Source organism: Microcebus murinus, chromosome 11 (genome assembly GCF_040939455.1).
Source record: "Microcebus murinus isolate Inina chromosome 11, M.murinus_Inina_mat1.0, whole genome shotgun sequence".
NCBI classification, from domain to species: Eukaryota; Metazoa; Chordata; class Mammalia; order Primates; family Cheirogaleidae; genus Microcebus; species Microcebus murinus.
Genome location: NC_134114.1, coordinates 85152175 through 85177693, shown reverse-complemented (window position 1 = coordinate 85177693; position 25519 = coordinate 85152175). Strand labels below are relative to the sequence as shown.

Genomic DNA, 25519 nt, shown 5'->3' with positions numbered 1-25519 from the left:
AAAAATAGAAACTAATTGGCCAACTAAAAAAATAGAAAAAATTAGCTGGGCACAATGGCACATGCCTGTAGTCCCAGCTACTCGGGAGGCTGAGGCAGGGGGATCGCTTGAGCCCAGGAGTTTGAAGTTGCTGTGAGCTAGGCTGACGCCACAACACTCCAGCCTGGCCGACAGAGTGAGACTCTGTCTCAAAAAAAAAAAAGCCTTCTGAGAGCACCGGTTTGTACACATCCCCGTGCGAACTCTGTCATTGCCCATTTCGGTTCTTCCTCCTGTCACACGGCGTTTTCAATGATGTATTCGTATTTATTTGCTTGCCTGACTCTCCCACCAAACTCCGCTAGGCAGGAGCGTGTTTGTCCCGTCTCCTAGTGTCCTTCCAGGCCGCAGGGCCGGCACGCTGCACGTGCTCAAAGACAGTTGCTGGAACGAGTGAGTGAGCGGAGTAGTCAACCAATCCAACCACCTGGCCGAAGACACAGGAAGAAAAGAAAGGCGAGAGGTGTCCCGAAAGCCAGTGGGGCGGAGGAGGCTGTAATAAGCAGGAGGTGGTCAGCAGCTGGGAGGCTGCTAAGGCCAAGTGACACGGACTGAGCTGTGTCAGAGCCATCGGGAGGTCTATACTGACAGCAGCCTAAGCCAGACAGAAACGAATGGGGAGTGAAGACACCTACCTCCCCAGGCTGAAATTGCCTCCCTCAGACTAACCTGAACCCAGACACGGGGCTTTATGTTACAACAGACACAACCGCCTTGTGACCAGCCTCTTCCTAAGCCAAGGCGTGCTGGGTTCGTACCAGCATCGTAAATCCCTCGCCCCAGCTCCCCCAGGCTTTCCGCACTCTTCCAGCCAGACAGATTCAAGCAGCCAAGAAATTCCTAATCACTGCGAAGGTCAGCCCTACACTGATCCCTTCATTTGTTTCTTTCAAATTGTATTTTATGAAATTACTAAGTGGCCCACGCTCCAACAAAGTTTCATGATTAAATAAGCATGGGGAAAGACAGGGGCAAGCCCACGTCCATGGCGCCTTTCCAGGGGGACTTGCCAGGGCTCCCCCGGACACCAGGCGGTGGCTGCAGCGCGGGCCCCGCTCGGGAGCCCGTGCCCTGGGGCCTCTTTGTGTTCCTGAGTCACCCAGTTCAAATCCCTTCTCTCCGTCCTGTCCCTCATTAAAAATGGGTTAGTTGGGACTGGTCATCTCCCCTGGAGGGGGGTGCCCGCCCCGCCCGCGTGGGCACGTGTTCTCCCATGCACGGGAGCCTTTGTGCACTTGCTGGACACACGCACTGGGTGCCGTGCTCTGTCCTGGGGACGCAGGACGCGGAAGCTGCCGGCAGATGGCCACGCTCCCAGGCTCAAATCCCTCAAGCCTGGAGTGACCGCCACACTCCTTGCCGTGCGCTCCTCTGGGGCCCCACAGCACCTGGGGTGTCCCCCGCTTCCCCCGCTGTCCCTGTGTTTCTTCCAGTCCCGGCCACGCTGGCCGCCTGGCTTGCTGTTCCTCCAGCCAGCTCCCCCTGCCCCCGGGCTCTGCGCTGGCCGCTCCTTCCGCCTGGAACGCCCCTTCCCGACACCCACACAGGCTCCCGCGACATTGCTGCCGCAGAGCCCCGGGACCCCGTCTCCAGTGCTCACGCAGTGGCTCGCTTCCCTTTCCGTTTGTTTTGCTGCATGGCACTTAGCACTGCCCGAGCATTCGCTGTGCTTGTGCTTACTTCCATAAGTGTCATCAGGCTCTGTGTGGCTCTCGGGCCAGCATGCAGGCTGCTTAGGGGCGGGGACCTCGGTCACCTGGTTCGCCGGTGTAGGGTGCCTGCACGTAGGAGGTGCTCGGGCACCTGAGTAGCAGTGAGGCCATCCTGGAGCTCACGGTTGGGGGGGGGGGACACACAGAGGCCCCCAAGGCAGTCCCCACAGCTGGGCCAGGCCCACGCGGGAGGCCTGTAGGGGCCCCTTGTGGGAACCCCCCAGGCAGGAGCAGGGGAGAGCACCTCCCAGGAGTCGGAGGGCTGAGTGAAAGAGGAGCGTGGGCAGGAGGAGGGTGCTCTGGGCAGAGGCAGGCCTGCCAGGTCCCCGAGGAGGAAGGCAGGCACTCGGGGACAACAAGGACGAGGTCATTCAGGCCACTCACACAGTACAGTCAGTGTGTCCGTTCATCGGAACTGGCCGCCTGCCTCCTCTTATTCCTTTGCCATTTTCCAATTAAATTGCTTCAAAAGGGGAAAAAAGCTCCCATATATAAACACCATTATAGGAAATCATTAAAAAGTTACCCATTTCATTATGGTTGCTATACTCGCAAACCTGCATTAGCAACCCCGAGGTTTTCTTGAGCTGGATTTCCTTCCTTAAGCCGCAGAATTTGCTGCAGTATATTTGCTGATCTCCAAAGATCACAGGAGTAAATTCAGCCTAATCACATACATCATCAAAAAGCACTTTTCTTTTGTCTTCAGGCCCCACCCGTCAGAGCCTGGCTGCCTTTCATAAGCTGGTCCAGGAAGCAGGACTCTGTCCTCTGGGCCTGGAGGAGCAAATGAGCAATTTAGAAAGTGCTGTGACTTAACCTAAGCATTCGAATAAAAGAGAAAGGACCCGGCTTCTGTCAGCATCTTAAAATTAATTACACTACCTCTTTTCGAACCTGGTCACAGAATCGTTTAGAAAAATCAAGGTAATTAAATGGACACAGCCAAGGTAAGAATCCATGGCTTAGAATTTTTATTCCCTCAATCTGGCAACAAGTTGGGTTAAAAGAGAGGCTGGCTACAGCAGCTAACATGCTTTGCGCACTTACTCCGTGTCGGGCATTTACACGCTTCTCTCGTGTTTAATTGCCAACCTTGAAGGAGGCCCAGGAGGTCTCCTCATCTGTAAAATCAGGACAACGAAAGTTCAGAGAGGTTAAGTCACTTGTCCAAAGACACACAGCAAAAAAGTTGTTTTTGTTGTTGCCGCCTGTGCTTCTGTAGATGGCTTTCCTTTTACACTCCTGCGTTTAAGCAGTCAGGCATGCCTTGGCTGACGTGGTACTCATACTGCAGTCCTTGGAGGTCTCCAATGCTGATGAGGGAATTAAGGAGCAGCTGTGTGATTACAAGCACCTGGCTTGATAGCAGGGCATTTGTAATTAAATGAAGTTCTGCAGCTCTTCATGTCAGAAACCACACCTTTAGACCGAATGATTCCGGGTGTCACAGCAGAGCACAGATGTGTGCACGTGGCTCCTTGCATCACGCGTGTTACAGTGTGTTTGATGTCCTGTCCCTCGGGCTGTTTTCCCAACTCTGTTAATGCAACAGCAAAGCCTTTCTGGAGTGGTTGTTCCTAAAACAAACAAAATCCCTGACCAGATGGGCCTTTGCAACAGCCAACGAGAGGTTCTGCTCCAGTATTTTGAGATCTTTTCTGATTTTTGGTGAGCAATTTTTATTTTTCTGGAATGTTAAACTATTATGCCTTCGGGGTTGAAAGGAAACTTAGAGCGCCTTGCTTGCTGGTGTGATTGTGTAGACGGGATTTTTCCTCGGTATAAGTAGGTTTTGGAGGGCAACCAAGGAAGGATTTACACATGAAACCTGACTTTTTGGTGCAACGGTGCCTATGAAATATGTTTAGCATTAAAGCCAGATTTTCCTGGCTTTAGAAGTGTCAAGCAGCCACTTGAAGCAGGGGGGAGAGGGTCAGGACAGGAGAGCAGCCGGGCTGAAGAATACTCGATTTTTGCTAGGAAGGAGGTGGCTCATCATTTATCCTCCAGCAAAGAATTTTAAAAAGAGAATCAGATTATTTGTAACCTGATTTGGAAGCTCTAGTGACTCAGTCCACAGGTTGGAAAGGTTAGACCGGATTGAAAGTTGCACCCTGACTAATTGATATAATAGGCTGAGCCCTTTGTTGCCTCTTTCTTCTCTTTAGTTTATTTGGGCAACTTCATTTCTCCCGAGAGGTTCGTGATGTGGGTCAACCCTGAGAACCAAGCCAGGGCCAGACCTGGACATTTCCGACATTGATTCACTGGAGCGCTCTCTGGGGCGGCTGTGTGTTTTCTCCCAGAGATCTGAGCCTGGTCACACAAGACCTATTTGCAAATGTTTAGCAGGACCGAGCAACTAAGGAGATCAGTCATTCCAGAACCTTCTTTGGAACAATCAGGGTTGAGAGCAGGAATAGTTATTTGTTCCACGTCAGTCTGTGTTACTTTGGAATATTTCCCTCAAATTCTGCTGTTCAGTGATTTTTCAGCCCCCAAAAGAGACATGGGGTCTAAGATGGCAATGGGAAGAAGGCATTGATCTGTAACATTTACTCAGCGTGGCCTCCCACAGTTGTTGGGATTCATGCACTCCTCTTCTAGTATAAGCAGTCTTCATTTTCTAAACGGACTGTGTCTCCCAAGGTTGATTTCCTTTTGGTTGTTTGAAAATTCTTGACATAGTTTTCCTCCAAACCAGCAGTATAACAAAGTGGTGTTAGCTCTGAGACCAGCCTCTGAAAGCCTGTTTATCTGTAGTGGCGATGAAGTCCGAGGCCTTGCTCATGCTGCTGCAACTCCAGCCATCATTGCCAACATCACTGGCACGAGAAAATATCTTGTAGATCACGTTTGGATGCCAGAAGCTCATCTTCCCCTTCTCCCGGCAGCCTGGGAAGCCCCCCCTTCCTGTTACAGTGAGAGCCACAGGGCCAGGGACAAGGACGGATGGTGGGCCAATCCTGTTTGCTCTCCAGGGCTGGGGCAGCCTGTCTGAAGGGACTCCGGAGCCGCAGTGGGTGACCCAGGCACTAAGACAGGGCCATGTGGACCGGTTAGTGAGCTTGGGCAAGGCCCGAGAGCTGGGCAGGACCAATGATGATGCACAGGGCCTTGGAGGCACGGTGAAGGGGTTGGAGTTTATCCTTTTTCTTGCATGTCGCCAAATTGTCACCCCCTGTTTAGCCTAAAGGTTTCCTCCCACCCTTTACAGCACTAAGTATCATCTTATTTTAACCCTTTGCACTCACTTGCTTTTTTCTCGATTCCTTTATTCTACTGGGGATTTGATTTTTTTTTTTAAATACCCCAGATTTTACAAAGCACGGCACTAGAATAAAAAACTGGAGTTTCTTTTCATACAGACTTATTTATTTGGATTTTTTTTTATATTTCAAATTATTGATACATTCAAAGAGTAATTTTAATCTCTATAATTTTTCATGGTGTGATATTTTTTGAAACATTCCACCCACATGAAGTTTACATTCACATGTTTCTCAAATATAAATCGTCTCTTCTTCCTCCTCTGATTTTTCTGTTAGAACAAACAACACAATCTTTATGTTTCTTTATTAGGGTGAGGTGTGATTATATGGAGCTTTCCATCTAAACGTTGCTCTAAGTTAGTGGATAATAATCTACCTCTGGAAGTTAGTGTACCATCTCTGCATTTACATTTTACTTGTCCTTTCATGCTAATGAAAACAAGAAAAGATACTGGGAAAATAGACAAAAATCCCCCTTCCCCCCGAGGTGAAACTACATGTCGAGTGTGGCTCGACATACAGGCTGCTACCGATGCTAACCGAGTTGCGTCACACTTGACATCCGAGTGCAAAGGGTTAAAGCTGTGCCAATGCAGAGGATCAGTAGTCACGTAAGTAAAATGATTATATGGGAATTTGAACTTATTTTCACATATGTGTTATCGAAGCCTTGTTCTCTAGGAGCCACTGCTGGAACTTCTGTACCCCCAAGCCTGGGGCAGGTGGCTGGGAATTGTGTGGGGACGCTGGGGCAGGGTCACAAGAAAGGACACAGGGGCAGCGGGATGTGCAGTCCCAAGAGGACAGCTTTATGGCAGTTGATGTTAGGTTATCTTCCTTATGCCTTCGTATTTGCGACCAAGCTTGCTGTTCTACAGAAACATACCGTGTCAGAAATCCAAAGTGACAACAGTGAAAATGAAAACAAAATCCCAGGCTAGGAAGAGTTTGCTAAAATAGAAGTCATCAAAATGCAGCTTCGTTTTCTTGGAGAAACACACGAGTCGGTGGAGTCAGAACGTGGCGGCTCGATGGTCTTGGGCCCCTCACCCCGTCTCACGCCTGTGTCTCAGATGGCCATTTGGACGCGGCAGACACCGCCAGGAGAGTGCTCCTGTCTGGTAGCTGCACTGAGAAATCGGTCATCTTAGTGTCTCTACCTTAAATCTAGACTCCGCTGTATCCACACCACGTCAGACCTTCTTGCCTAGAAAGTTGAGGTATTTGTTTTCCCTCCAAGTTTTTGTTTTGAAAAACTTCAAACTTCCAAAAAAGGTGGAACAAACCCCATACACTATTTCTCCAGGTTAACCAGTTAACGTTTTGCCACGTTATTTTCCTCTCTTCTCTCTCTTTCTCTCTCTCTTTTGTGTTCTTGTATAAATATTTTTTCCTGAGCCGTTTGAAAGTATGTTGCAGACATCATGATGCTTCACCCTGAATACATCAACAGAAACCCCTTAAGAGCAGCAACTTTTTCCTGTAATAACCATAGTACCTTTATCACACCTGAGAATTTTAACACTGCTGGACCATTAATACACAGTCCATATTCCCAATTGTCCCATTAATATCTTTTGTTGCTTTCTTTTTTTAAGTCCAGGATCCAGTCTAGGCCCACTCAGTATTTTTACTTATTATATCCTTTTATTCTCCTTTAATCTAGAACAGGTTTCCCCTGCCCCCAATTTTGTCTTTTATGACATTGACACGGAAGGAGGCCAGGTCAGTATCACAGAAAGCACCTCAAATCTGAGTGGTCTGATTGTTTTCTTACTAGATTTGAAGTTATTTTATTTTTTTTGCAAGAATATACATGGGTGATGACCCTCATTACCGTGTTGCAGCAAGATGTTCCTTATGCCAGTTTGCCCGTTATTGGTGATGTTGAGGTGTTTATAAACTGTGACACCATCATCCTCATAAGCCCTCTTGTCTCAGGTAGACACTGGCATGGGGGGTCAGTAAGCAGGGGGTAACCTCTGTGGGTGCTCTTTCTCCCTTCTCTCAGACCCTTCAATCTTCTCCTAGAAGTCGACTATTTTATCATTTACTGTGTTGTTTTGTTCTGTTTTAGTTTGTTCTTTGATGCAGTTAGAGAAGGCCTCGCTGCATGCAGAGGGCAGAGGACTGTTAAAGCGCGAACAGCAGCCCTCCTGGCTTCGGCCTTAATGCTACAACAGGATCTGAACTGTTATATATCTTTGCCTCTTTGCAGAAAGTCTGTGCTGGTGCTAAAAGAGTCTGTGGCTCTTTCCTCCGCTTTCAGTTGCTTTACCAGGCATGATATGTGTCTGGCCGTAATAGAGAGGCGGGTGGCGTGTGTCGGGCCTGGAAGGCAGGGAGGGCTTGGTTAACGGCCGTCCTGCTGCAACCCGCATTGTAGCAGGCCCACAGCCGCTTCTGTTTCTTATCCTAGCTACAATTTACTATGGCTGGTTATCTCTAACTTCACCAGAAACTTTCCACCTTGGGGATCTTAATTGAAAGCTTGCTGCCTTTTTTAGCAGGCTGTGATATGCCTTAAATTTGATGATGCTTCATTAATGAGTAGACTAACAAAAGCTTGGTACTTATATAAGTTGGCATATAAAAAGTCTTCCATTTCTTTTACACTAAGTGTTTATTGAACACCTAGTCTGTGCCCAGCGTTGTGGGTCTCTGGAAGCACATTGTTGAATAAATGGAGTCATTGCTCCCCGGTGCTGGACTTAGCAGTGTTGATGTGTCAGTTAACAGGTGATCATGGGGAATGTGATTCCTCAAAGGGAGCAGTAAGATTACCTAGAGACTCTAGGTAATCGGGGAAGGCTTCCTGGAAAATGAGATTTCAAGGCACAGCTTAAAAAAAAGAGGATGGGGGCTTCTAAACTTAGGCAAATGCCTACCCACTAACAGCAAGCCAACACCGATCTCCACATGTCTGTGGTTTTTGGAGCTGGGACCATATTTTGGAGAGATTCAGTCTATTAATAGTAAAGACTGGGCTGCTCAGAATCAGGTCGACTAGGGAGTATTTCTAACATCTATTATGTCGAGGTGGATTTTTATTTGAGTTAGGACTTTTACAAAAAATAAAAAAAAAAATTAAAAAGTGACTTTTAACACCTGATCCGGATCGAACCAACTCTGGTATAGTTCATGGTGTCATGGAGATCCTAAGCAAGGAAGATGGAAACCAGCCAGCTCTGCCCAGAGGATATGTGTAGCTGAGCAAGTGTGCTGGTTCGCCTTCCTAATTTTCCACTTACCTCCTTTCCAGATTTCCAAAGTGCACGAAATCCTCACTTAACATCATGTATAGGTTCTTGGAAACTGCAACTTTAAGCGAAACAATATAGAGCAAAACCAGTTTTACCTTAGGCTAATTGATAGAAGCAGCAGTTTAGGACATATTTCTGATCCCCAAAACATCACCAAACTTCTAAAGAAAGAACCGAAACACTTCTAATAGTAAATGTTGAAATAAATGTGAGCTACCATACACATTTAAGACAGATGAGTAAAAACAAGGTAATTATTTCCCCTCTTACGCCAGTTCAGGGTCTTGGGTGGCCGAGGTCTATCCAGCAGCTCAGGGCACGAGGAGGGAACCAGCCTGGACGGGACGCTGGCCACCCGTAGGGCCACTCACCCAGGCCGGACTGTGCAGATGTGCTGTGTCACCTGCCTGCGTATCTCTGGGCGCAGGAGGGAAACCAGAGTACCTGGAGAAAACCCATGCAGAGGTGGGGCCTGCACGGGAACTCTACACACACACTGGTGCTGGTCAGGCATCAAATTTCTTTTTCTTGTCAACGTTGTAAGGAAATGATGTTGAATGAAATGACATCATTTGAGGACCTGTACGTGGGTCTTCCCTCAAATAGCAACATGTAAAATCCTAAGGTTCTCGTTAGAAAAATATAACCTGAGCTGTCTATTCTCCAGCTCCTATCAGAAGTCAGACAGAGACAAGTGACGTTTAGGAAAGGCAGGGGGAGCCACAGACTCCAACAGGCGGGACAGGCAGGCAGGGCAGAGGCGCGCTGGGGACGGCTGAGCCCTCGGCAGGTTGCTTTGGTGTGAGAAGCCGGGCCCAGCATCGCCAGACCTCGTTTTACAAGAATAGCTGTAAATTCTAATGATTTAAATGTTGATAATTAACTCAAAAACTGTTTTAAAAATAAAAGAGGCTGTGCCAGACACCACAGCCCTGCTGGATGTGCGGGCACGTCTTTGGCTGCAGGTGGCTGTTTGCACCTGCTGGGCAGGAGCAGAGGTCCGTTCCCGTTGTTAGTTAGCCTTCTGTGCCCTCTTTTGTCTTACAGCAAATCAGACACTGAGAAGCCTGAATGCCAAGGTTATGTGAGCTTAGCCCTTCCCAGAATTTCCTTTACTCTGTGCCTTCCTAATAGCCTACAGCTTTATTTTAATAGAAGATTAGAATAAGAAGATTAGTATAAGAAGAAACCACATGAAATCTGCCTGTGTGTGAAACCAGCGGAGGAGACTGGCAGTCACAGAACTTCATGCCACATATGAAGTACCGTGTACCTAAATTCTTTCAGTGTCTATTGCCAAAAACACATCGTCTTCTCTTGTGAAACTGGAATGCCTCCTCCTTTCTGACAGGAGATAATTCATTTTTGCTTTGGCTGCCAGGAAGCTCGGGGCTAACAGGAAGAGGCAGCCCCAGCAGCTGTGACAGCCTCCGTTGGCTTTTGCAGCTGTCCCCTGGTCCCGGCCACTGTGTTTCCCCCTTATTTGTGGCTGTTTGAGATAAGCTACGTCAAATTTTTTTTTTTTTTTTGAAAGAAGCACAATACAGATAAACTCTGTTGGAGGACTGCGTATTTGACACCGAGGGCCCCTCTCTGTCTCTTGGACATAGAACAGGCTGATCCCTTTCCTCATGAGGGCGTGTACCCTGAGGGGAGGGAGGCAGGCCTGCCCCTCAGGGAGTCCCGCTGCTGGGCGCCAAGATTTGAAGAGCCCGTTACTCCCACACATTCTTGAGATTTCCCATGTCTCCACTTTCTTCTTCCTCATGTTCTCCCACCAACAGAAAGTATTTTTTTAAATCAAGCTACAGTACCCTAAATCCTTTCTGAATGTACTGCCGTTCTCAAAGGTTACTGTTTTCCATTTCTTGTATGCCTGTTTGCTTTTATCTTCCCGTTTTACTCACTGAAATACATTTATTATTTTTATTGTGGCGACATAGACATGAAATAACATAAAATTTACCATGGTAACCATTTGTAAGTGTACAGGTCAGTGACGTTAAGTACGTTCACAGAGTTACGAGAGCATCACCACCATCCATTTCCAGAACTTTTTCACCCTCCCCAACAGAAACTCTCCTTGTTAAACAGTAACTAACTTCCCGTTCTCCCCTGGCCCCGCCAGGTGACCTCTATTCTACTTTCTGTCTCTGTGCCTTTGCCTAATCTGGATACTTCATAAAGTGGAAATAGACACTATTTGTCCTTTTGTGTCTGGCTTGTTTTACTCTCAGCGTAATGTTTTGGAGCTTCATCCATGTTGTAGCATGTAACAGCATTTCGTCCCTTTTTAAGGCCGAATGATAGTCCATTATATGTATATGCCACATTTTGTTTATTCATTTGTCAGTGGACACTTGAGTTGCTTCCACCCTTTGGCTATTGTGAATAATGCTGCTATGAACACTGATGTACAGGTATGTATGGGAGTCCCTGCTTTCATATGTTTTAGGTGTGTACCTAGAAGTAGAATTGCTGGATCATATGGTAATTCTATGTTTAACTTTTTCAGGAATACCAAACTGTTTTCCATGATGATTAAACCATTTTATATTCCCAGTAGCAATGCACAAACATTTTAATTTCTCCACAGCATTCCCAATACTTATGTTATTTTCGGGATTTGGGGTTTTATTGTTGTTGTTTAATAATAGTCATCCTAATTGTTTTGTGGATTTTTTAAAATCCATTCTGACAATATCTTCTTTTTTGAGAGTATTTAGTCCATTAACATTCAATGTACTTATTGATACGGTTGATTTGAGTCTTCCAACTTCCTATTTGTTTTCTGGTTGTCCCTTCTGATTTTTTTTTCTATTATTCTATTTTTCCTTTCTTTTTTTTAAGTAAACTGGATTTTTTTTTAGAATTTCATTTTAATTTATTTATTGGCTTTTAACTATTCGTCTTAGTATTTTTATTTTTTAGTGGTTCTAGAAATACAATAGACATCCTTACCAGAATCTACTCAGAGTTAATATCCCTCAATTATAATTTCTTTCCCTCTGTTGGCTCTTTTGGGAAACAATGGCTGTGGATAGGTACGCATGTGTGCTTGGGTGAGCTGGCCTGTGCTTATAAACTCAGAGATCCTTTTTCTGGGTTGGATGGTGTGGCGAAAATAGCCCTGAGTATAGAAGTCCAGTGCTGTGGTTCCAGCTCTGCTGCCCACCTGGGGTGAGTAACCAAACATCTCCAAGCCTCAGATATCTCCTCTGTGGAGCAGGGCTTACCTGCCTGCCTAATGGGATGGAATATGATGTGTGTGTGTGAAAGCCCTTTCTAAATGGTCAAGAGTGGTGATCAAAGCACAGGAATATTATCCTGTCTCAAGATCCTAAGCCACTGTGAATGCTACCTCACTGTGGCACCTTTTGTACCGGAATACTTGGTTCTTTGTGCTAGCTTATCACAGTCCCTTGGGTTCCTTAACCTTATGCCTCCTGTCTTTTATAGAGACTCCAGCTGCCCCAGCCTTCAGTGTTGAAGGTCCAGTCTCTAGCAGGGACCAGATAGTGCAGGGTGTTGAGGGCCAGGGGAAGGAGTTTGGAATTTATTCTAAGTGTATGTTCAGAAGAATAGGCCACCGACTCTGAAAGATAGTTTCATCCACTGATGGGATTTTGTGTGAAGCCACAATGCAGAGCTTTTCGGAACATACTGGGGTATGTGGGGTTCATCACCCCACCTGTATTCATACAGATTCAGCTCCCCATGACCAAAGAAAGCAGTTATAGCCCTCCTTGGTGTGGACACTAGCTCTTTACAGTTGTATGTTAATTTTGGCCGGGCGAGGTGGCTCACGCCTGTAATCCTAGCAAACTCTGGGAGGCCAAGGCGAGTGGATTGTTTGAGCTCAGGAGTTCAAGACCAGCCTGAGCAAGAGCGAGACCCTGTCTCTACTAAAAATAGAAAGAAATTAATGGCCCAACTAAACATATATACAAAAGTGATGAGCCGGGCATGGCGGTGCATGCCTGTAGTCCCAGCTACTCGGGAGGCTGAGGTAGAAGGATCACTTGAGCCTAGGAGTTTGAGGTTGCTGTGAGCTAGGCTGATGCCATGGCATTCTAGCCCAGGCAACAGAGTGAGACTCTGTCCCAAAAAATAAAAAAAAAGAAAACAGTTGTATGTTAATTTAAATGCCTTCCTCGTGGCCTCCTGGCTCTCTGCTCAGTACTCGCACCGTGTTCTCTATGGATACTTTCCCCAGGGTCGGGGTGAGCAGCTGAGAGAAGGGGCTGTGGCTTCGTGCCTCTGTGTGCCCCTCACAGTTGAGGTCAGTCTCTTACTCATCTCCGTACTCTGCTTCTAGCCTGAGTCCAGGGCTCAGCATCTGTTTGGTTGAAGAATGAGAAAGAAACGCTAGTCGGACCTTTACCCCCTCCTGCTCCTGTAACTCAGCATCCTCTGGAAGCAGCCTGGCCGCCGCCCGGCTAGCCGTGCAGGGAGAGCCCCTCTGCAGACGAGTCCCATGTGATTATTCCAGCAGGCGGGCCAGTGCTGGGAAAATCAGCGTGGGATGGCCCAGTGGGGGCATCTTTCTTCCCTGCCCAGGAACGTGCGCTCGCTCCGGCTCAGGATACTAGGAAACCTGCACCGGAGGATAAATGATCTTTCCAAGGCTGGCTTGTGTGGTCGCTGGGGAGTGCCGCTCCTCACTGGGGTCCCTTTGCCTCTAGCTGGAGCTGTGCACCTGCCCTCCGTCTCCAGAGGGTCTTCTGCAGTGACGGGTGTCCCCTGGTTCTTATCTGCTCGGGACGTGGTCCATAGGGAGGAATTAAGCGTAAGGTCGGTGTAAAGCACGCTCCTGCTGACAGTCCGTGTGTCTAGTCTTGCTGTCTCCTAAATAAATAGCAGTATGTTTGTATTTGCTCATTTAAAAAATAATACTTGACTGCCTCCACTATTCCATGTTGGAGATACAGTAATGAAGAAGATCAAAGTCCCTCCTTTCATGGAACTTACATTTTAGTAGGGGGGAGATAACAAACACATAAGTCAGATCAGATAGTGGTAATTGCCACAAAGACAGTAGGATAATGGGATAAGGACTGGGCAGGGCAGGAGGTGGAACCCCAAGCTAGATAAGGAAGAGCTTGGTGAGGAGGTGGCATTAGAGCTAAGAGCTGAATAATACGAGGAGATCTGGGTGTGGGAATCAGTCTCGGCAGAGGAAATGGCAAAGGAGAAGGAACTGCTGGGCCAGACAGGAGTTTGCATGTTCCAGGGACAGAGAGAGGGCCGGGAGCGTGAAGACAGAGCAGTCAACGAGGGGAGATGGACAGATGAGGCGAGGTCCAGGTCAGTGGCTGTCACTCCGACTGCAGGTTGGAATTATCCGAGGAGCTTAAGAAGTTTTCGAGTGTCCAAGCTCCACCCCCAGAGATTGTGATTTAATTGGCCCAGGGTGGGGCCCGGACACTGGCATTGTATAAAAAGCTCCCCAGGGAATTCCATGGTGCGATGTGGTCTAAGCACATTGGTCTTGATCATGCCTCGTTTTACAGCCTTTGGTAAGGAGTTTGGACTGTTCTGGAATGACGACGGGAGGCCATTAGACGGTTTGGGCTAAGAAAGTCACGTGATCTGGTCTACATCTTTGAGCGGCTTGCTTTGGCGACAGAGGGGTGAGTGTAGGTAGGAGGTTGCTACAGCGGTCCAGTTGGGAACTGGACCAGTTGGTGGCTTGGACCAGGGTGTGGCGTCCGTGGAGACAGTAAGAAAAGGTCAGTGCAGGGATAAGTTGTAAAGGTTGTGGTTATACGATGGATTGAATTTGGAGTGTCAGGTAGAATAGGTTGCCTCAGCTAACGTGAGTAACTGGGTGGAAGTGGTGTCCACTCATGGAGATGGGAGAGATCGGGAGGAACAGGTTTGAGAAGTAGGTGGAATAATTGTGTGCATCGCTTGGAGTGAAAGCCTCAGGCTGATCTTCTCTCTAGTTTTGGGTAACTTATAATAGGCAGCCAGATGAGGTTGGCTACAATGTTCTGAGAAATCCTGTTCCTTTAGTGCTAAGAGTTTTCTTGAAGTCTTCCAAAGTTAAGACCAAAAGCAGTTGACCACTGTAGCGTGTGGAACCTACAAGAGAAGGGAGCAGGAGAGAAGAAGGGAAACCGAAGACTTTGAGCAACTTTCATGCAGGAATCAGGCTGGATATGGCGGAAGGATGTACTTTGAGAGATTATATATAGTCAACATCTGTCTTGCTACAATAATTGAATGGCTTGGTGACATCAACAAAATCCAAAATAGCAAGTTTAAGAAATTCGCATTTGACTTTGAGGGGATTTTTTTTTTCCCCCAGAACAGTTATCTTCCAAGATATATCTAGCTCACATTATAATTACTTTTCTATTCCTGACCAGGCCCAAGATGTCCAGCATCTAAAAGTAACCCACAGCCAGGTGCAGTGGCTCACAACTATAATCCCAGTACTTTGGGAGTTTAGCGTGGGAGGATCACTTGAGACCAGGAGTTTGAGACCAGCCTGGGCAACATAGTGAGACCCCATCTCTATAAAAAAAAATTAAAAATTAGCCAGGTGTGATGGCATGTACCTGTAGTCCCAGCTACTCGGGAGGCTGAGGTAGGAGGATCACTGGAGTCCAGTGGGAATTTGAGGTTCCTGTGAGCTATGATGATGCCACTGCTCTCTAGCCTGGGCAACAGAAAAAAAATAAATAACCCAGATTTTTAAGTCAAAATCAAATTATTAGAATTGGTTGCAAGACATATATATGAAGAACAATATGAAAGTTGTTAGAACAATTTGTTATGTTTCTTTGCTGATGGAAAAATATGGGTTAAATTGCACAGGTGAGGGGAATTGATTGGTTATATTAGAGAAAGCAAGCCCTGATTTCAAGCTCGTTGAAGGCAAACACACTCACACAGTTTCTATTTTTCAAAATGCCTAGCATCTCTGCTCATTCTGAGGCTTTTTGTTGTTTGTTAGTAAAGCGATGGGATCTTCTTAGCAGACAATCTTTCTGTAGTTAGTGCTGTTTGAATGGTTGAGCAGAAAAGTTGATCAGAAGATTTTGGAAGTGCCAGCATGCTCCTTCTGGGGCACCTCGTTGTTCTTACTAAAGAAACTTCTAAGATATGGCTGCCTTTGAGTGAAAAACTGGAGAATTCAGGGGAGCTCAGCTATCTGGAAAATGACCATAATCTGAAACTCCTCCAGGTGAAGAGCGTTGCAGTGGCTCCGAGCCCCAGAGGCAGTGCCGTGAATTAGGCGGGTGGTGTTGAACTTGAAATGTCAGGCTGGCCGGGCGCGGTGGCTCACGCCTGTAACCCTAGCACTCTGGGAGGCCGAGGTGGGCGGATTGCTCGAGGTCAGGAGTTCGAAACCAGTCTGAGCAAGAGCGAGACCCCGTCTCTACTATAAATAGAAAGAAATTAATTGGCCAACTAATATATAGAGAAAAAATCAGCCGGGCATGGTGGCGCATGCCTGTAGTCCCAGCTACTCGGGAGGCTGAGGCAGGAGGATGGCTTGAGCCCAGGAGTTTGAGGTTGCTGTGAGCTAGGCTGACGCCATGGCACTCACTCTAGCCTGGGCAACAGAGCAAGACTCTGTCTCAAAAAAAAAAAAAAAAAGAAAGAAAAGAAATGTCAGGCTGCGTTCGTTGCACCTGAGTCGGTCCCTCGTGGTGAGTGAAGCAGAGAGCATTCGTTGTCCTGCTTAATGCATTTTGTCTTCATCCACTCCCAGACAACTGCAGCGACCTGGACTCGGAGCTGCAGAGGGTGCTCACGGGGCTGGAGAATGTGCTCTGCGACAGGAAGAAGAGCAGCTGCAGCCTCTCCGTGGCCGAGGTGGACAGGCACATCGAGCAGCTCACCACGGCCAGCGAGCACTGCGACTTGGCCATCAAGGTAGCTTCCCTCACCTCTGCGTGGCTCTTTGGGATGATACGAGGGGAATGGGCAAATCCTTCTCCTGAAGTGTGGTTTTCTCACACACGTATTAGGGATGAATGTTTCTACGAAAGATGTACTGTAGATTGGGCCACAAGGTAGAAGCAGGGGCCCTATACATTTTTGCTGGGCCGAATGACTTTAGAAAAAGTCATTGTCTCAGCGGTCAAGTTCACTGGCTTTGTAGCAAAAAAGGACAATTTCCTCGGAAACCACTAGACTACTAGTATTGAACCACATGATTTTAGTGTGGTTATTATATAGCACTCTGAAGTAGTATGTTTAACTTGGAAGTTTTATTAAAGCTTTAAGGCCTCTAGAATACTATTTCAGGAGTCATCAATTCATGGTGCTAGCAAGGTGGAAGGTTCAAGGCCTGATTGAGTCATCTACCCCCAGCCCACTGGGGCTGGGTCTCAGCTACACCTTTGGCATGCTTAACCGCTGAAGGAGGACCAGGGGAGAGGAATTCACCGCCTCGGCACAAACTCGTGAACAATGGGAAAGTCGAGTGCCGTTGATAGGGCATCTTTATATTACTTCAACAGAGCTTAGTGAGCTCAGGCCCAGCAATTCAAACTGCAAATTCCTGGAGGAGCCTGGGCAAAGAGAAAAATCGAGGCTCGTTTCTATCAGTGGGAATCCTGGACTTCACAAAAGAGCTGCGGTGTCTCAAAGTAAAACTATGATTCGTGTTTATGACACTGCAGGTTTTCCATCTTTATCCATCTCGGTTGCAAATATATACTTGATGTGGTTTGGGGTAGGGAGAAGCAAATGGTGGTGTTTTTTCCTCTGTGATCTTCCAGGCCCAATATTTGACTGTGTTGTCAACTTGGGTCTAGCCCTGGCCTCAGCGCTGGGAGGGAAGGAGGTGGCCAAGGACTTCTGCCAACCAGCGAGGGGCAAAGCAGGGTCTTAGAGCAGAGCCAAGCAGGGTGAGAGTCTCAGATTTGAAAGGAAGGACAACGGCACAACATGGGAAAGGGGCAGCGAGATTTGAGAACTAGTGTGAGCATCGGAGAGTGGCATATGCCCCTATGTTTTTATTATTTAAGAGCTTTTTCCTATCGCACGCCTTCACTGCTGCTACATTAATTCTCCCTCCTGTTTCATTAATAGTTGGCATGCGCTTCCTTTCCCAAAGCACAGTAAATGAGAATGGAGAGTTTGAGAGCAAGCAGAATGAGTTCGTCCCTTTTTTTCTAATTTTATGCGTGTTTCATCTCCATTAATACCGTGTTTTAAATGAATTTTTTTAAAACCCTCCAAGTACTATTAAGATTCTCTTCAATTTGTAGCTGTCTTATTAATTAATTAAATCCCTGCCATCTTGGGAACCTCCACAATGAGCTTCCTTTTTTTCTGTGTCACTGCGGTTTATTTTTGTCTCCCACATCTTGGGACTGAAACTCACTGACACCATTCAGATTCGGACGGGGCACCAGAGGCTGCAAGTGGTGACGTGACCTCGCTGATGGCTGAGCTGGCACACGGGACGCCTGTAATCTAGGAGACTTCAAGTTAGATTCCGTGTGCAGTTTGCAAACTCATGTTTGTCATAGCATTGTCAGGATCGCTAATTGGCCTGCTGCCCGATCATGTGTCTCCTCCATCTCTGGAACTCAAGCGAGGGAAATAAAACATTTGTGTGCACGTGGCGGTTAGCACCATGGTGACTCTCAGACACCAGGAGGGGACAGTGTTTTAACTCTGGGGATTGCTGATCAACACAGACAAGAACCCGCACAAGTGACAAGAGCATCTGAAATTGGGGAGAAGATGATTTTGGGGTGTTCTTAGTCACAATCACTACTATTTCCAATGAAGTGGCTCTAGAACCCACTCCTCTGTGGGTGCCTGTTCCTGTCCAGTCTGTTTTCTTTCCACCTCCTTGCTCCGAGTTAACGTTCTCGGTTTTCCTCTGTGGCTGTGTCTTGCAGACGGTCGAGGAGATTGAGGGCGTGCTGGGCCGGGACCTGTATCCCAACCTGGCTGAAGAGCGCTCTCGGTGGGAGAAGGAGCTGGCCGGGCTGAGGGAAGAGAATGAGAGCCTCACTGCCATGCTGTGCAGCAAGGAGGAGGAGCTGAACCGTACCAAGGCCACCATGAACGCCATCCGGGAGGAGCGGGACCGGCTCCGGAGGAGGGTAAGCACGCCACGTCCAGCATGGGCAGACCTTTCCTGGGCATATGGAGCCAAGGCCAGCCCGAGAATTTTGTGGCACTCGTAGTCTTGGGAATTGCCATCCCTTTGTTGTTATGAAGTCATTCTTGGAAGTAGTTTGAAGGCCAGACGCAGTGGCTCATGCCTGTAATCCTAGCACTTTGGGAGGCAGAGGCAGAGGATCGCTTGAGGTTAGGCGTTCAAGACCAGCCTGAGCAAAAGTGAGACCCTGTCTCTGCAAAAAATAGAAAAATTATCCAGGTATGGTGGTGCACACTTGTAGTCCCAGCTACTTGGGAGGCTGAGGCAAGAGAATCACCTGGAGCCCAGGAACTTGAGGTTGCTGTGAGCTATGGTGAGGCTGCTACACTCTAGCCAGGGCCATAGAGTGAGACTATGTCTCAAAAAAAATTAAAAAACAAAAATGAAAGTGCTAAGGTTTAGAGGTAAGATTAAAAAAAAAAAAACACACACACTTTTCTCTGGACTCTTAAATCTGAGTAGATGGTAAAATTACATCTAGGCAATAATTCAAAACCACTATCCAGAGTATACATGTCTTCCCCAAGCCTAATTAAAATGTTCTTCTTTAAGATAAGCGAATAATATTTTTTATAATTTGAAAAAATACATGGAGAATTTTGCCCTTCCAATATTTTTCTATAAAATTTTCTTTACCTTTAGAGTACCTGCTATCATTTTTCTGTACCTGAATCTAATGCAAAATATCACCTCTTTTAGTGTAGACTTATTAAAGTGAAAATAATATCTGTAGATGTAGGCATGTGTATGTGTGTGTGTCTCTCTGTATGTACACATGTGTATGTGTCTGTGATTCCTGGTATTCACCCCAGGGCCTGATGAACTAGTTTGAGAACCATTTTCATTAAGACATATATCCATTACCGGAGGAGCTAATGTTTCAGTGTAGAAATGTTTGGCAGAATTGTTAAAGCACTCAGTTTTCCAAAGATGGAGTTTTTTTTCCCAGGAACCCGTAAGTACTTCTTTGTTTGGCCATGAGTTTCATCTGTGATTGGACTGGGGGTGAAGCAGTGAATTCTCCAATCAGAAACAGTTCCCTCTGAACTTCACTTTGAATTGCTAGACCTACTTTACTCTCTTTCTCAGTCTTGGCAATGTTAGAAGCTTGCTTTCTAGTTGTGCTCTGACTGGTAATTTTGCACACAGATAAAATTGAAGTAGAAGAGGAGAAAATCCATCTAGTAGGTATTATCATCTTTCACCATTGCTCTTTCTCCTTTACCCTTAAAGAACACCTTGGAAATAACTTGTTTTTCGATAAGGTCAGCATATGTAAAACATTCAGTTTTTAATCCACATGCAAGTATTCTTAATTGCCATTATGTATAAATATGGAAGAAATTATTATTTTGAATGTTATCACCTCTCTTCCTCACTTACGGCTGATGTCATAATTAAAAGGCCAGTACTGTCGCCTCTCGTATCTGAGTATCCTTTTGTCTTAACATGCAGAAGCTTATTTTCAGCAGCCAGCTCTATTGGGTGCCACGCTCCATCCTTGCATCAGCAGGTATAAATCATCCCGGTCAGGAAAGGCTTTATCTAGGCAACCTGATGAAATTCACTTAGCACTAAGGCCCACACCACCTGTAATTTCCTGGTTACACGCCCTGATCGTTATGATTAATGCCCTAATTAGGTATGTGCTTGCTCTTAGTGTATGCGTTCTGATGGTGCATGTTTTGTAAGGGAAATTGTGGGTCTTAACTTTAATTACATATCATGATTTAGAATAAATGTTCTCCTCTAATTTGAGTTACTAAAGCACAAGACAGCCCTTGATTGTGTCTAGCAAAAAGTAAAAAGCCCTCTGCCCTCCCTTCTTCCAGTGTTTTCTCCAACTCTGGAGATCTGCATTAAGAATAGCATGGTGTGGAGGTGCTACACCCTGTACCAGGGCTCCGGAGCCAGACCAGACCACCTGGGGTCATGGCTTGGCCATGCCCAAGTCACCATGAGTATTTGGCAAGTTACCTGACCTCTCTGTGCCTCAGTTTACTCTCCTATGAAGTGGGAACGATAATGGTACCCAATGTAGGAAAATTAGATAATACTCATCAAGTAGGTAGACAATGCCTGGCAAATAGTAAATGTTCAAAAAATTAATAGCAGTTGTGTGGGGTAAAATCCAGAGTTCCCTGTTGAGTGGAGTGGAAAGTTGGGCACTGTACCATCTTTTTTTCCATAAGAATCCTTAGAAGTTTGAAGAACTCTAACATAGACATTGAATAATTATATACACACACATACATGCATGCACATGTACACATGCACACTGTAGTCAAAACCTTTTTTGTCACATTTACTACTTTTTAAGTTTATGCAATTAGTATTGTTTTATATAAATTGACATAATTTACATTTCAGTTACCTCCAACTAAAAAAATGTTATGGACCTTGTATCTCTTCCTCAATCAGAAATGTCCTCAGGAATTTGCATACATACTTGGATTTATTTCTTTTTATTTTAAGGCAATTGTGGATCTCAAAGAATTTATTATATATATGTCTTTAAATGCCAGTTCACTAAACTTTGAATGCTAGAAGGCTTCACCCACCCACCCAATACACTTCATTTCCCTGCAGAGGGATCTGTCTTTTGTGGTTGGCATTGTCTTTTGTTCTTCACAAAGTGTAGCTCTGCAGAGTGACTGACACACAGTTTCATTTTCATCCCTGTGGTACTACAGGACGCACAGCTGGTTTGCCATTGCTGTCTCTGGAGCAGCTTTGTATTCACAGATCATCAAAGTAGACTGAAAAGCAGTTGTGGCCACATGTTTTTTTTCTTTGCCCATATTCATTGTTTGGAATTTTAACTGACCAGATCAATAGGGTTGGTGCTTGCCCCCTGCCTCTAATTAAACAAAGTGCTCTCCATAGGTCTTTTGAGCCTTATTCAAGATTTAATTTAATTAGATCTTTAATGTAGTCAATTAACAAATTGGGCTACTTGGTGGAGCAGCGACTAAGGAACAACAGGCAGACAAATTTTATTGCTGCTCCCAGTTCATTATTCAATGAGGCAATCGTTTATTTCTGTATGCTCTGTAACGTAACCACTTACTTCCTCACACTTAAAGAAGCAGGCTTAATTTAGGCAAGGTAGCACCGATTACTCTAGAAAGGAAGCATTTTGTTCTTCCTTCATTCATTCACTTCATAAACATGATTGGTCACCCTGTGCCAGGCAGAAGGGGTTACAACAATGAACAGGACAGTCCCTGCCTTCAGGGATGCTGGGGAGACAAGTAGGCAGGTCCTTGCACAGGTGTGTGACAGGTGGTGGTGACTGGTGGGCACAGAGAGTGCGTAGGAGCTCACCCGGACAGTCGTGTGATGGCAGGGACCACCTTCTCCACTTCATTTGCATTTTTTTACCTAAATTGTTTAGGTTAACCACCATGTAGCAAAAATGATAACACTTTCCCCAATTTCTTTGGCAAAACAAACCTGATGTGGACCACAGGCACGTGAATCTGTGTCCCATTGAATCACAGACTTGAACATAAATTGGCCCCTCAAGTTCCCTCTGAGATTTTGAAGAAATTCTTCAGAAAGTTCTGCACGTTCATGGCACAGGTGGTGGTAATAGTTTCTTCCTTGTACCCCGCACCCCACCTGGGTATTTTCAGCATATCTGCGAATGACCCTGGGATTCTGTCATCCCTGGGGTCTGGCCTCTGGCCATTGCCGCAGTAAATCCAAGCGGCGAGTAGACACACTGTTTTAAACCAAATACAAGTGAAGATTTTGGTTGGGAGCGGAGAGGCCTGTGTTCCCACCAGTGATAAGAACATGCACGTGTGTGACTTTTCCAGACCAGTCACTCTTGATACTGAGATACAGTGTCACATCTATGAAAGATTTCGTCGTTCTGAGTTCATAGGACCCATGTCATAAAATGGAATCACCTGGTTCGGCTAAAGTCTTTTAAAGTATAAATAAGGACCCTAACCTCCACATTTGTAAATAGCTTTGGTTCCGAGGCCAGGAAAATGACAAGTAGATTTCCACAGTGCTCCAGGGCCCTTTTCCTTCCCTCTCACCTCATCCTCCTTGCCAGAAAGTAGCACCAAATCCTTTGTAATGTAGCCTCTTTTAAGAAGGGAGAACTTTCCTTTGCATATTGTCACTCTCTGAGGACTAATTTAATCCATGAGCTTTTCAAAGCAGTAATTCCCACCCTATTCTCTGTTGGGCCACTTTTAAGTCTGTGATTCTGCCAGAGATAAGCCCATTTATAGAAAGAAAAAAAAGTTTGTGATTGTGACCAGGAAGGTGGAGCTGCCATATGGCCTCCCGGGAACCATGCACCTAGGGGGCCTGGGGTCCAGTGCTCTTCCTCTCAGCCAACGTGCAGCCCCCGCATCAGGCACTTGCCCCATGAACTCACCAGCTAAGGCTGTTGACAGAGCATCCTCTTAGGTGACTCCAGGCCCCTTCCCCAGAGCCGATTTCTAAATACTCCACTGGATCTAGACGCCACATCTCATCCACCTGCAGTATTTACCCACCTTATCTCTAAGGGCACTTGTTGACTAGTGTTCATGCTCAAAGAAGTTGAAAAAAGGGAATCCAAATGAAACCATAGCACCTGCTTAGAGAGAGTAATTACCTAAAAGGTAGACCACAGACTTTATTATGTGCTTCTTGCACATGGTAAATGATGTGGGCTATACAGGTTATAAATGAATTATAAATGACGTGTTATAAATGTCATGCTGATGTGTCCGGACCATTGTCTGTCGCTGAAGCAGCCATTCACTTTGTCCAAATTGTCTCCCATTGTATGCTAAGTCAGTATCTGTGTGGTATTTTTAACTAAAAGTCAGTCACAGTGGAGGTATTTATAGAAGTGAAACTGCTGTGACCTTACATAGGTTAAATATTCGTCTGTTTTCCCTTCAGATGTGTTTCAGTCTCATGTGGCCGCTGGCCTCATCTGAGCTCTCCCCCTGCTTCCACAGTGCTTTTGACCCTAAGTCTATACTTAGAAAATGCAGAACTGCAAAACAGTGCTTTATGTTTACTATGAATTTATGTATGTATAAATGTATATTTAATATATGTTCATATGTGCATATTTTAAAATATTGAAAATGGATCAGAATATAAACCAATATCATCATAATAGTTATGTGGGGGGGAGACACAGTAGCTATGCATGTAGGTGAAAGCATACTTGAACTTTTCTGTAATGTTCCAACTTATTTTTTATTTTATTTTATTTTTGTTGAGACAGAGTCTCACTGTGTTGCCCAGGCTAGAGTGCCGTGGCGTCAGCCTAGCTCACAGCTACCTCAGACTCCTGGGCTCAAGCGATCCCCCTGCCTCCGCCTCCTGAGTAGCTGGGACTACAGGCATGAGCCACCATGCATGGCTAATTTTTTCTATTTTTGGTAGAGATGAGGTCTCGCTCTTGCTCAGGCTGGTCTCGAACTCCTGAGCTCAAATGATTCAGCCTCCCGGATTACAGGTGTGAACTACTGTGCCTGGCCCAACTTATTTTTTAGATAAATGTTCATGTAGTTGTGTAATTTTTAATATGCAGAAGTATACACATAGAAACAGAGAGGCCATTAATATGCCAAAATATTAACAGAGACTAAATCTAGGCAGTAAAAGTGTGTGATTACTTTTTCTCTTCTTTAATTTTCAAATTAAGCAAAATAATAATAATGGATTATGGAGAATAATCTGTATCTCACAGTTTTAATGGTTTGATATTCACATGTAGGTGTAGTCTCCTCTTTTGTCCTTTATGGAACTTTGCTCATATCTTATTCCATTTCTTCTTAGGAATTTCTTTATTGGATGAGGAGGAGGATGCCAATATTAGCTAAGTTCAAATTCATGATTTGTGAAAACATGCCTTTGTCTCAGTGCTATTCCTCCCAGCCCTCATCTAGCCACGTGGGAGGGGGCAGAGGGGAGTGGGGTCCCGCTCCTGCGCTCTCCTTCCAGCCTCAGTATGGGGGTCTCCGGTGGCTCTTCTCTCGTGTGGCTAGCACGTTAGGACAAGACTAGGCTGTTCTGCGGTAACAGGGCGACTCCCCAAATCTCAGTGGCACGGCACGTTATTTCCTGCTGGCAGCGCATGTCCAGTGCAGCTCTGGGGGACAGGTACACGTCCGCGCCCCACACGTTCCCGCAGGAGCCCAGGCTGTGGCCGCCCACCGCCAAAGCCCTCACTCAGGCGGTCTCAACACAGCGCTTGCATGCTCCCACTCGTCACCCACTGCGCAGAACTGGGCAGGTGGCTTCATGTGACCACAAGGGGCGAGAAACACAGAGAAGCACGTGGATGCTTGCTGAGCAGGCGAGGTTTCTGATGCAGCTGGCTTACTTGCCTTGATTGCCACAGCAGATAGGCTTGGATGTAATCAGGGTACCAGAGAAACCGGCAGTCCCATCCGTCCTGTGGTGACTCTACAGGTGTCGGAGTCACTGCAAAGCTCTTTCAGGGGATGCATGCCCAGGCCCGACGTGAGCCACCCAGTTGGTGCACGGGGTGTCCCGTGGTGATCCGGTGAACACTCAGGGACAGGGAAGGAAGAGGCGATGTCCTTCCATCACCCACCGGATGTGTGCCAAGAGCCTCCCCAGGCATCCTCAACCTCCCCCTCTGCAGGTGGAGTGAAAGAGACCCCCGCTCAGCCTTTCTGTTTTTTCCACTCACACCCAGCCTGCTCCTCCTGGGGCCCACACCGAGGCAGTGATGATGGCCGGGAAGCCGCCTGCTGTGTAGACCCTGCCTGCCTGTCCATCCGCCAGGGCCAGCTGAGCCAGAGGAGGGAAGGCGGGGCCTGGCAGGGCACAAGCACGGGCTCCAAAGGCCAGGAGGCTGCCCGGTGAGGTGCACGACCCCCAGCTTGCCCCGTGAGGGAGACCCCTCCAAAGCAAGCTCAGTAGGGTTTCTTTCTAATGCTCCGTTAATAACACTGATAGTATTAGCATTCTTTGAACATTTTTAGACTGAACATATCCCGTCAGACTAAAATCAGATACCTCTAAAGACAAAGCAGAACTTCCTCAAAACCCAAATTATAACAGCTCTGAACCTATTTCGAGCATGCACTTGTG

At 46.4% G+C, this 25519-nt stretch overlaps 1 protein-coding gene across 1 annotated transcript in view; it reads left to right on the top strand.

The window, feature by feature from the left end:
- The window catches only part of MCC (MCC regulator of Wnt signaling pathway), a 267530-nt gene that overhangs the window by 178272 nt on the left and 63739 nt on the right, over positions 1 to 25519 (top strand). The window contains exons 5-6 of the mRNA XM_012763744.3: positions 16016 to 16179; positions 18165 to 18371. Coding sequence (XP_012619198.1) covers positions 16016 to 16179; positions 18165 to 18371 — 371 coding nt within the window. The remainder of the gene's footprint in view (positions 1 to 16015; positions 16180 to 18164; positions 18372 to 25519) is intronic.